Genomic DNA, 12,782 nt, shown 5'->3' with positions numbered 1-12,782 from the left:
AGCCATGCTACTATTGAGTCTCGTGTAATGCAGAAAATTTTGATTCAGTCCCCACACTGCTTGGCATTTGTTCTAATGTTAGGTGGAGTACTGAAGCTGCAGACTAGAGCACGTGGGGAGCTGATTTGCCACCTGCTTTCACTACAGGCACTCAGGCCTATTTTTGGTGTATGTGGGGAAAGAGAAATATGAGGCTACTGAGTGCTTTCTGGTGAGGCTGAAGCTTGAAATGCTGGTCCCACCAATAAATGCTCTTGGCTTCAAAGAGGATGAGACTTCATTGTGACCTTTTTCAGGGGCAGGGAGGGAATGTTTATAGCACGTAGTGATCCCAGTTGAAAAGTTTGACTTAACTTAGGGTCTCTCTAAAAGGGCAGTAGGAGGGTGTGTGGTGCCACAGCAGGGCAGGGAGGATGGGCAGCTGTCTCTGCAGTGCTGGTGGCTGGACTGTTCCCCTCTCAGTCAGATGAGCCTGCTGGCCAGCCAGATGGGTCATTCCTCTCTATCAGGGAGCCAGAGGTAAATAATTAAAGAAGAGATGGAAACCGATTTAAATAACTATTTTGCTGACTAGGGATACTGTCATGGAATACCCTTTAACAAGAATCAAACTGTTTGGGAGGCGTTCAGAAGTGAGAAGCCCTGAGGGCTGCACCTCTCTGCCCTTAGAATCACAGAATCATAGAATCAGCTGGGTTGGAAGAGACCTCCGAGATCATCAGGTCCAACCCTTAATCCACCGCCACTTTGATTACTAGATCATGGCACTCAGTGCCACATCCAGTCTCATCTTAAAAACCTCCAGGGTCAGAGAATCTACCACCTCCCTGGACAGGCCATTCCAATGCCTGACCACTCTCTCTGTAAAGAACTTCCTGATATCCAACCTAAACCTCCCCTGGGAGAGCTTAAGCCTATGCCCTCTTGTCCTAGTCTTGGTTGCCTGAGAGAAGAGACCAATCCCCACCTGGCTACAACATCCTTTCAGGTAGTTGTAGAGTGATAAGGTCTCCCCTGAACCTCCTCTTTTCCAGGCTAAACAACCTCAGGTCCCTCAGCCTTTCCTCATAGGACTTGTGCTCAAGTCCTTTCACCAGCCTTCCTGAGTAAGATGGTCAAGAAACATCTCTTCTGGATGCAAGTTTACAGATCAAAGCTCCAGACACTCAGGCTTCTTTTTAGGTCCTTATGCTAGCAAAAAGAAAATCAGCTTTGTATCTTCCCCTATTTGGATTTCTAGTCATGCACTTTCCCAGAAACTTCCGTCACTGGAGAGGCAGAGTGACACGCAGCCAGACTAACCTCGCTGAGCCAGAAATTCTCTCTCTGCTGCCGAGGTTGCTTTACTGAGTCAGTACATATTGCTAGGTAATTGGAGAAATAAAATTTTTCAGTAAGCTCTGCTGAACCAAAGGGACTGAAGGATGTGAGGACATGAAACTACCAACCTTTCTAGTGCTAAGGGCAAATGCTGCAGTTTTGTGGTCTCGGGCCTTGGTAGACTGTAGGTAAGGAGTCCTTTCTGGTGAGATTAACTCCAGTGAATGGTAAAATGTTTCTCTTTCATGTAATCTTTCATTATATAGAATAATTAAGCAAGGTTCACTGAACTATTTTCATATTCCACTTGAAAGTCTTTAGCTTTACATAAATTTCAAAGAACTTTTATCTGTGCCAGTTTGAAATTGAAGGCATGAACTGCATTTTTCTCTGACAGACCGCACTAATAGACCAGGTATATGTTTCCAGCACTGAATAACATATGCTGTACATCCTTTTGCTTTGTATTTAATGCTTGGCTAACCACTGGCTACCATAAAACAAATGCATGCCTGTACCCAAGGTCTCCTTCCTGTTGGCTGTTGAATAAGCAAACCCTGTATACAAGGAAAAGCAGGAACTGATGAAAAATTAAAATGGGTGAAGGTTTAGTAGATGTCATTTAGATATGACTGGAATTTTCTCTGTTCACAGGCTTGGAGGGGCAATGAGCAGGATGACTGGATTCCTCGCACCTATCAGGATCTGGAAGGTCTACCTTGCATTGTTATTCTAACTGGCAAAGACCCTCTGGGAGAAACTTTCCCTAGGTGCTGTTATTACTCTTTCAATATGATTGTTCTCTAACATGTTTAGATAGCTTGAGGGGTGGATAAGTGGTTTGATACCATCTGGCTACTTTTTCACAAAAGCAGTGTATTTTTGAATACTTTATTTGGTAACCATTTAAAGTTTTGTAAAGTGTAGCTTGTGAAAAGTAATGCTGCTATACTGTGTCGGTCATTAAGTATCTGTGCAAAGTACCAAAAGCTTTAATGTAAGCGATGGTATTTTAAAATGTGTTTATAGGCTAATAAAATTGCTCAGAAATATTTAGTAAGCAATTAAAGATAGAGAGTATTCTTCAAAGTCACAGAAAAATTCATTTTTTTCTTGTATTGGGTTTTTTAGGTCGTTGAAATACTGTGACCTTCGGCTAATTGACTCAAGCTACTTAACTCGTACTGCCTTAGAGCAAGAAGTAGGCTTGGCATGCTGCTACGTCTCAAAGGAGGCAATTCGAGGGCCTATTGTAGCTCTTGACCTTAGTGAGAAGGAGCAGGAGAAGGCTATTGGTAGTGAGAATGACTCTGATGAGCTGCTGATAGACTTGGACCGACCCCAGAGTAATAGCAGTGCTGTCACAGGAACCTCAGGTCAGTTATTCTGCTGTTGGTCTGAAAATCAAGTCTTTATTCCTACTTCATTGGAATTTGAATGCAAACATTAAGATGTTTTCTCAAATGTGGGTTGCTTAGCTGTATCCTACTGCAGACTAGACAATGAAATGTTAGTCGAAGATTCTTCCCACAGTGAGCAATTTTCCCATCTGCTGCTAAAAGAAGATGGTGTTTCAGTGGGAGGGATGGTATGCCATAGCTAAGGGTCCCTTGTGATTTTTATTTTTAAACTTACATTTCACATTTGTTGCTAGCTTTATCCTGTGGATCCTGAAAAGATCTTAAATATCAAAGTAAAAAAGGCTAGTATAAAATTCTAGGAGTAGAAAAATTATCTGTAACTGTGGGAGTAGCTAAGGGTGAGGATGGATATTTGCCTCCTTGCCAAGACCAACAGAATGGTTGGATCTTGCCCTACCTCTTCAGGCATCAATGAAGCCTCACCTCCCACCGAGCCTTTTCTTCTTTGAATTCCACAGACACTTCTCGGTCCTTCCCTTTTTTTTCCCCTATGAATTTGAGGTGTTAAGACAGCTGAGCTGGATCTTTGCCATGCACTAGGTCTTCCCATACACTGAACAAACCTGACTGGTATGGAGGAGGGAGCATACCTCAGATCACATGAAATAAATGCTCTGTTCTTCGTAGAAAGAAAGGTGAAACTGATCTGTGTATACAGTGGTTTGTTAAACTTGACTTTCAGAAGGTCGTGCCATCAAATTCCAAATCCTAGATGAGAAATGATAGCTAGCTTATAGAGTTTAGGATTGAACCCTTGGACTCTGAACCCTGTAGCAGCAGGGCCTTTGCCTCTCCAGCAAGAAGGGCAGATGGTTGTAAGTTATTTCTTTTTACATGGTGAAACACTGATCTAAGACACAGCAGCACTCATTGAACAGAAGTATTTGTCTATTAGGATTGCCTCGTAAATCAAATGAATGCATGGTTTTCTTATGTCAGTCAGTATCTGTTCATTGCAAGCTCTTTGTTTTCTCAGGTTCCCTGGCTGACAACGGCGTGAGCTCCTCGAGTGCTGCAGACAAGTCTCAGAAGCCATCACTTAACTTTCAGCCCATAGTGCACAGCTCAGTGGATGAGGGAACTTACTCCAGCTTTACATCTGGAGAGACCCTGAAACAAGAATGTGACTCCCTGGGTAACCAGATGGCAAGCAGCACCACTTCAAAGCTGTCATCCCTGTCTGCAGTCTCCCAAACACTTCAGTGGCCTTCCCATTCAGCCAAAGACAGCAAGGCCCTTCGTGTTGCCCTGCCACGCATTGTCATCCTGTCCAAAGCTGCCTACTGCCTCCTGGGCTCACAGAAAAGTGGGAATTTGCCTTCCTCCTCTTCCCTTCTGCCTCATGCTGATGTGTCTTGGCTGAGCTCTCTAAGGCCTCTGCTTCACAAGGACATGACCAGTGAAGAGCAGTCTCTGTACTACAGACAGTGGACAACAGCCCGACAGCACCATGCAGACTTCAGCAATCAGAGTGAGGCATCTGGCACCAGGAGTTTTCACCCCAGGCGGCTGCTTTTGACAGGACCACCACAAGTAAGAGCACAGCTCCTTCCTCTTCCCTTTTTAGCAGTCCAAGAGGGCCAGTGATGAGGACTGTAGGTCGTACTGTAAAGGCACCCTTCAAACCCGCACACAGTAATATGTTTTGAGGTCAAAAACCAAAGTAAAATTTCAAGGCTAAGTCCATGCTGAAAGTGGTAAGGAGAGGAAGTGTGATGCTGTATGCCATGTTTTAGCCTAATGAAGTACAGGTGGATGGTACCTGGCATAACATTGCCATGAGCATGTCGGGAGAGAAGCAGTTACCACTGCTGATCTCCCTGTGTACAAGTGATGCAGACTGTGGGCCAGAATGTGCTGAGGGCATTTAGTAAAAAACTTGAGCATAGTGGGACTATTGTGTCTTGCACTGTTTTCAGGCAGAGTGAAAAACAGAGCTTTGGAGTACACCCAAAGGCATTTATCTTGAAATTTACCCTTTAATTATAGTAATTTGAATTGGCATTTAGGCTTTTTTCCGTCTCTGGCTCAGGTTGGAAAGACTGGTTCATACTTGCAGTTCCTAAGGATTCTCTTCCGCATGCTGATCCGGTTGCTGGAAGTAGATGTGTATGATGAAGAAGAGATTAATGCCAGTAAGTATTTAGTAGGCATTCTTAATATGCATCATGAAGAGCCTGTGTTATGTATTGTTCAGCAGTAAAATTTTTAGGTTTACTGAAAGACTATAAATTACATCTAATATATGTCCTGTCCATCGGTGTGTAGCCAGACTTGCTCTAGATTTCTGCATATATTTCAATATAGATTAATAAAAAATTAAATTTTGTGTTGGGCTTAGCTGAAAACTATTAAATGTGTTTTGAATTGATATATGTGTATAGCACTAAAATGAAAATGAGCACAAAATTAAATGGGCAGCATCTACTCATGTTACCTCTCATTGCGAGTTTTTAGAGTGCTTTTAAGCAAACAGGACATTTAAGAACATTTTGTTTCTGGCTAAAACACAACTATTATTTGTGTTTATTTATAACTTATATACCAATTTTCCTGTCTGCAGTTTGCAGATCTTATGCTGAGGATGAAGGGGAGAGAGATGGAGCCTCTTTGGATTTGTGCTCATTTGACAGATTTCACAGATGCATTAACTGCTGTGGCAGGACTTTCCTCAAGAAGAGCCAAACCTTTTAAAAATTATTCCTCTTCATAGTGTTCTTTACAGAACTCTGGTTTTATAGTGAAGTCTCTGTGTTTCAGAACTCCCATGACCATTGGACTGGCATCCTGAAAATGTTTTGTTGTTGACTGGCATCCTGAAAATGTAGTTATTTTCAAACCCTTGAAAAGAGTAATTTGTATTTCTGTTCATACAGTGTTATTAAATGGGGGGAAAAAGTATTTTCCTTTGGTTTGCAGCTTTGAGGGCAGTTACTCTCTCATTATTTGAACTAAAGTGCCCCAGAAACTTAGGATGAAATATCAAAATGTAAGAGCAATTCTGCGTCATACCGTCTGGTCTGTTGTGGTCATAGGAATGGGTCACACACCACATGCCAGGAATGCATGGAACTCCATCACAAGAGCAATTTGGTTTGGTGGGGATTTTTGGTTGTGGCTTTTTTGGCTCCCACTGCTTCTGTTGGAATGCTTCTCCAGAGCACTAGTGTTCTCATTATTAAAAATATTATTTTATTCTCTAACCCAAAGATGTTTCTGTCCCAGTTATAAACATTCTCTTCAGCACCAAAGAAAACTGTAATTTAAATTAAAATACTTTTTCTTTTCTTTGAGGTTTGCTTCTTTGATGTAGTCAGGTAGCTATCTTACCCTCTCTCAGCATTCATCTAGGTAGCCTGGATCTTCTTACAGGATCCTCACAAATGATAGGCCAGTTATTCTCCTTATCAGTTTGTTATTCTTGCCTGCATATCGATTTTCAATTTATCCTTCTGGTGCCTGGTTGAGCAGAGCTGAACGTGACATTTAACCAGCCCAGCCTGCAACAGTTCATGTGTTACCCTGGCCCCACTGAAAGCCCCATGACTGATGAAACTATGATTGCACTGGTCTTTTCCATTCTCCAGTTTCACTGGCATTGATACATAGCTTGTACTCATAGGTTCCCCAGCAACTATAATTTCCATCTGAGGGGCTCCCAGACTGCTGCAGAAATGCTTGCTATTAGTCCTTGAATGGACATAGGGCTCACATTTTTTTCTGTTAAATATCACCAAGTTTTTGTTGTTACTGTTTTTTAGGGCATTGAATTCCTTCTGGCTGATCTTTGATTCCTTCTCCATGTCAACAGTGACTCTTAAGAGTGTGCCACCAGCAAACTTAAGCAAATTTTCTGTTTAAGTTTGTGACATTAGTGAGACTATTAAACAGTGTGCCCCTCTACTGCTTTGGTAATCTCCATCTGGCTTAATGTTACATGATGCCATCTTCTAAAACTTCTGTTTTATCAACTCTTTCAATTTACAGACCATTCCTTGTCTTCATTTTCTTCAGCTCTATTAATAATATGTCTTGTATTATCATACCAAATACTAAAGTCCAGAAGAAGATGCATTTCCTTTGTTCAAAGAAATAGCTATCTCATAGCCATATAAAGAAAGTAAAACAGGATTTCTTGAGTCAACCTATGTTGTATTTTATCACATTTATCATTTACTTCAACATTTTTAATTATTTCCCTCATCCTGTCTAAATTTGTATATTACCAAGGTCAAAGTAATGGACTTAGAGCTCTGTAGATCACTGTGTCTTCTCTTGTGTCAGTCAGGGTAGGGTGAGCATGTGCTTGTCTGTAGACTCCACCTTCATTTCACCTGAATTCACTTTTCTAAAATTACTAACCTAAGTTACACACCTATTTTTGTGTGTTCTTCCATCTCATTTTAAACTGAATTGGCTTATGTTCAAGCTTCATTCTGAAGTTTTCTTTGACCAGTGTTTTCAATTGTTCCCATTGCTTAAACTTGATTTTCTACTTTCAGCTTATCTTTGTTAGATCAAAGCTAAAGTTCCAGTTGATTCTTGCTGCCACGTCCCATTCAGTAATAGGAGTGTATCTTTTAATGCCTTTATCGTGAACCACCAGCTCCTAGTTCATATATTTAGTCAGCCTCCTTTTCCTTGCTTTCATCCTTTGGATATTTCGCTTCTCATTCACCCAGTGCTCTTTGTTCCACCACAGAGAGGCTCAGAACTACAGCTGTACCTTCTGCACAAATAGGACCATTTATTTGAGCACATTATGCTTAAACCAGAGTGAATAATACCTCAGCATCTTGATGAGAAACAGAGCTGAAAGGTATTTAGGAGGCACGCAATTTCTAAGAAATTGCCATTTCTTTGAAATGGCTTTGTGTGGATTGTAATTTCAATGGTAACATTTATGATGTTCAGAATTTATGCACAAAACATTTATGATGCTCTGTGTGCGTGTGTGTATATGTGCACATGTGTGGTAAGTTCCTGTGCAACTGTAAATCAGCAAACATCACATAAACTTCGCTTGGTGGGTATCTGATACTGCTTACCTGAATTGTGTTTTGCAGATCATACAGAAAACAGTGAAATTACTCAGTCTAGCAACGACCACTGGCCTGACATTGAGATCTTCAGCAAAATACCTTTTGACCTGAGTGTACATGACCCCAAGTACCGAAATATAAGTCCTGTATACACAGAACAACTCTCAAGAGTGAAACAACGTAAGTAAAATGTAGACTTTTTTTAGGAATACTTTCCTATTTGAACACATGAGTTCACAAGACTCTTTAATCTCCAAAATTACATGAAACAAAACAATGTGTTCTTCACAGTTGTTACCAGGATCACATTCTCTGTTTTTTAACACTCCTAAATTTTCTGTTTCTTTGTGTACAGAAACAAGCAAAGAAACAAAATCAGAGGAACCTAAGAAAAGGGAGACTGTGTCCATGATGCTGACTAAATATGCGGCTTACAATACGTTCCATCACTGTGAGCAGTGCCATCAGTACATGGACATTAATCCTGCTGCACAGGTTGGTGTTGAGGCCTAAAGGTAAACTGCATCCTTGCTTTTTCCTATGGTCTCTCCAGGCGTACTGCTTTTGTCTCAGGATTCATGCTTACACCTTCCCTGAGATGGAATTGTTTAATTCTTCCATTCTCAGGGGAGATAGCATGCGACAGACCCAGGAGCATTAACTGTGTCTATTGTGTTCTGAATAAGCAGTTCTCCTCTTTAGCTGCCTCTGGCAAAGGGTGAATATTATGACTAGTGGTCTCAAGCCAAAGCATTATTAAGCCCGCCCAGGGGTTTTGCAGTACCTCATGGAAGAAGACTGTAAAATTAAGGAAGATGCTTGTCTTACCTAAATGCCAGCCATCCACATGTGTGATGGGAGATGGGAAGGCCTTTCTTCCTACCTTTGTATGTAACTGTGCAGGCTTCTCAGCAGTAGCTTATGAGTCACTGGATATAAATGAACATTTTTAACTGCTCAGTTAAACTTCTGGTTTCTAAAACAGTTATGCTCACAGGAGACTGGCAAGTAAGATTACTCCTGGTTAACAGCTGACACATTATTCCTTCACCACAACCAGTTTACTTGTAAGTTTATTATCTCAAATAATTCTTTCCTTCCTTGCTAATCTTTTCCCAGAGCTTGCTATTAGGCTATCACAGTGTAGACACACCAACCTGGCAGTGTGCAATGCCAATTGCCTCGGAGCAGCACCAGCAGGTCTGATTTAAACCTCATGCTTCATGAAGTACATCGATAGAAGCAGGTCCTCCCCAAGACCATTTGTTGTTCTCCCCACCCATCATTGTGTATGCGGTCAAACATGACTAGTACTAAAAAGTATAAACATCTACTTGTTTGTGCAAGTGTGAGCTGTGTATATGGAATTCTGATAATTGAACGCAGGGAAATTACATGTTCAAAGAGGAGTTGTTGGATACCAAGGATTATGAAGGGAGAGAGATTCTTAAATGCTTTAACAAACCTAAATAAAGTTTCTTGCTTTTTCCACCTTTATTTAGGCTAATTTCAAACTTTTAGTAGATTATAGAAAGCTCACTGGTAAGAGTAAATGATTTGACTTTGTAGTAAAACAGACACTTCTGTAGGATGAAATCTAATCAGATATTTAGGCACTTTGTACACACTTACATGGTTCACTGAAGTGCTCTGCAAACTTAAGCTCACTCAAATTCTTCATAGCCTTATTAATGGCGTGGTCTGCTTTGGCCACCCAGCTGCTTAGGAGAGTATTGCCACAGGAAAAATCCCATACTGGTGAGCTCTGCTGCTGCTGCAGTGGCTGTATGGCAGTGTGTGCTGCTGTGGAGGCACACCCACAAGCTACACTGCTCTTTGAATCTTGTGGAGAAGTTTTCTTGGACAATTTGTTTCCTAGTACATATATATGTGTATATATATTTGACTTCTGCTTCTAAGTACTCATAAATAATTCCTAGCTGAAATGGACTTCAGAAGAGTCCAGTCTGGTCAAAAATCAATACTGGTGCAAAAAGCTGATTCTTTTAATAGCAAGACCAGTTACATTCCTAAATAATGTGCCTTATGATGAGGAAAATGGTAATACAATAGAGTTAACTTCAGTTACTGGAAGAAAATGTTTTGGATGTTCTTCTCTGATGGCTTCCAGCACTGTGACTGTAAGAACATGTTGCCATATGCTCTCTATGTATTACCTGCTTGCAATTCTTTTTTGTTTGTGTACAGGTATCTGACTCCACTCTGCATGCATTCACATTTTCATCCTCAATGCTAGGAGAAGAGGTTCAACTGCATTTTATAATCCCCAAGTCCAAAGAGAACCATTTTGTCTTCAGCAAGCAGGGAAAACATCTCGAAAGCATGCGGCTACCACTTGTTTCTGACAAGGTGCGTGTGCTGCTTTTACCCACCTGCTGAATGCAGTCAACTTGACATACATCTGCAAGTTAATGGGGGGAGGGTTTTGTCTGTTTTAAGTTTGTTTTGAAGTCCTTTGTGCAGTTCTTGCCTGACTGTCCTTAGAACCAGAGTTTTTGAGGACAATCATCCCTTTTTCCATTCCTAGCGTCCAGTTCATATGTGTTGCAATGATCAGTAATCTTAAAATCTGGTATAAAAATAAATAAATAAAAATCCTAATCAGGAATAACCTACTTTTTACCTAATGTTGCCAAAATATGTCCTGTTCCAGCAGAATTTGAATGCAGTCAAGAGCCCTATCTTCACTCCATCGAGTGGACGTCATGAACATGGCCTCTTGAACCTCTACCATGCCATGGAAGGCATCAGCCACCTGCACCTCCTTGTAGTCAAGGAGTATGAAATGCCTCTCTACCGTAAATACTGGCCCAACCACATCATGCTTGTCCTGCCAGGCATGTTCAACAATGCTGGAGTAGGTAAGAAACACCATCCATGCATTGCTGTGAAGGTGTCAAAATCCGTCTTGGACAATGTGGATCCTGTTGTTGAGGGAAACATTGCAGCAGCTCAGCTCCTCACATTTGTGCTGTGATAACAGCAGCAATATCTGTGCAAAATACAGTGATGTGGAAGAACTGCTGTCAGGGACATGGAATACATGTTTGTATTGACCCCTGCTTTCTCAGTTTAAAATCTGATATTTTATGGGCCATGTTCACTTATTTTACTCAGTCCTGCTGTGCAAATGTTCATTCTGCTAGATGTTTTACACATGATTTTTCAAACGCAACTTTTTAGTTAGCTGAAGGTAAATATTAACTGTAGCTGAACACTGGGGGCATGAACTTTCGAATTTTCTTTCATGGATGCTGAATTTTTCCTGCAAGAAGTTTTAAGTAGCTTCAGTTTTAGAATCTCAGCCTCTTCTTCATTCAAGTTACTTTATTAATGCCCACAAAATTGTGTTTTGCAGAGTGTCTAAAAGCATCCAGTCTTTTTGGTATCTGCCTTTTAGATTTGTTCACACTGAAAAAGGGGCTTACTGATTTCTTCTTAAACTAAGATGTTATGAGAACTAAGTTCATTAAAGTTAATGACTGCAGATGTTTGTGTAACCTTTCTCTGTGAAAAGTGATGAAGTCTAATAAAGATGTCTCCTTTATGGTATTTTACCAGGTGCTGCCAGGTTTCTTATTAAGGAACTTTCCTACCACAATCTAGAACTGGAACGAAACCGCTTGGAGGAGCTGGGAGTCAAGCGCCAGTGTGTGTGGCCATTCATCGTGGTCATGGATGACTCCTGCGTCTTGTGGAACATGCACAGTGCCCACGAACAGTCCAGGTAAGTACTCACCGTGTTAGGGTCCTTGCACTGATCCAGCACAGACAGCAGCACATCTGTGACTTAGGCTCATCTCTAGCATCTGACAGAGTGTCAAAGACTAGACAGCTGGAAGGGTTGGGCAGCTGGAGCTGCTGGTAATGTACTTGAGACATTGCAAAGCTAAAGCAGTTTTCAGCAGTGGCTTTGATGTAATAACACCAGGCTGCCTGTCCAAAGGGCCTCACAAAGGTCACTATTCACTCAATTATTATTATTCAGATAGCATAGGAACTATGCAGTTAGACTTCAGATGTATTCCCTAAAACGCAGAAGTTCAGCTCAGTCATTCAGACCAGTAGGAAGGCTGTACCTTTGTCTTGCTGACCACCGCCATTCAACGTCCTGCTGCTGAGCATTTGCCTCTGACTGTACCCTTACATCTGTGTCAGTACTATCAATAAACATCTGCTTGTGCTTGTTCTTTGCCTAAGCCACTCTTGCTTTTAGTGACTATTTCAGTGATTTCTCAATATGTTACCTCCCTGATTTGTTTAGATTCAATTTATGTTTCTCAGTGAAAACAGTTTATTTGGGGAACTTCAGCTTTTTAGAAGGCATTTAACTCTTGGTCTTTTCAGTGCTTATGCTGTCCATTACAGGGAAAATAGTCTTCCAGAAATTATGTGTAAGCTGATTCTGTTTCCCTTCCTAAACTGCTGTGTAAGACCTTATTCTGCTGAAAGGCTGATTTTCTTAATGGCTGCATTGATGGGATAAGATTACTTGTCTGTTGTTTAAAAAGTCTGCATTTATGTATATATTTTTACAACATTTGTGGTAAACATTCTCAATTGTTAATGGAATTTCTTTCTCCTTTTTACACACATACATATATATATGCAGTACATGTTATATAAAAATAATAAGGTGTGTTTGTATGTTGTGTATGATCATGTTTTGCAGCCAGTCCCTGGAGCCTGTGGGTTTCAGCAAGAACGTGTCTCTGAAAAGTGTCCTCCAACACATTGAAGCCACCCCCAAAATTGTTCATTATGCGATACTGGGTGTTCAGAGATGGAACAGCAAGCTGAATACCAGGAAAGCAAAGGCTCCATTCTCCAGGTGCCATGTGCGGGATTTTATACTGCTCAACATAGACCTGACCCAGAATGTGCAATATGATCTAAACAGGTAGGCAATACATGTGTATCTGTGGAAAAATACTATGTTGACATGATAAGAGTCTTGTCATAATATTTCTGAAAAGCA

The 12,782-nt window shown here is 41.0% G+C and overlaps 1 protein-coding gene across 13 annotated transcripts in view; it reads left to right on the top strand.

Annotated features, from left to right (window-relative positions):
- GREB1L (GREB1 like retinoic acid receptor coactivator) overlaps window positions 1-12,782 on the top strand; it is a 147,524-nt gene that overhangs the window by 125,928 nt on the left and 8,814 nt on the right. For 10 of the 13 annotated variants that reach the window (XM_071554709.1, XM_071554701.1, XM_071554699.1 and 7 more), the window contains 10 exons: window positions 1,975-2,090; window positions 2,452-2,696; window positions 3,718-4,274; window positions 4,774-4,876; window positions 7,808-7,963; window positions 8,139-8,278; window positions 9,992-10,153; window positions 10,458-10,665; window positions 11,366-11,531; window positions 12,477-12,704. In XM_071554709.1, coding sequence (XP_071410810.1) covers window positions 1,975-2,090; window positions 2,452-2,696; window positions 3,718-4,274; window positions 4,774-4,876; window positions 7,808-7,963; window positions 8,139-8,278; window positions 9,992-10,153; window positions 10,458-10,665; window positions 11,366-11,531; window positions 12,477-12,704 — 2,081 coding nt within the window. The remainder of the gene's footprint in view (window positions 1-1,974; window positions 2,091-2,451; window positions 2,697-3,717; window positions 4,275-4,773; window positions 4,877-7,807; window positions 7,964-8,138; window positions 8,279-9,991; window positions 10,154-10,457; window positions 10,666-11,365; window positions 11,532-12,476; window positions 12,705-12,782) is intronic. The other 3 variants (XM_071554705.1, XM_071554703.1, XM_071554698.1) reach the window with 1 other exon arrangement.

The sequence above is a fragment of the Pithys albifrons genome, chromosome 4 (genome assembly GCF_047495875.1).
Source record: "Pithys albifrons albifrons isolate INPA30051 chromosome 4, PitAlb_v1, whole genome shotgun sequence".
Lineage (NCBI taxonomy): Eukaryota > Metazoa > Chordata > Aves > Passeriformes > Thamnophilidae > Pithys > Pithys albifrons.
The sequence above is the reverse complement of the archived record's forward strand: the minus strand, read 5'-3'. Positions and strand labels throughout refer to the sequence as shown.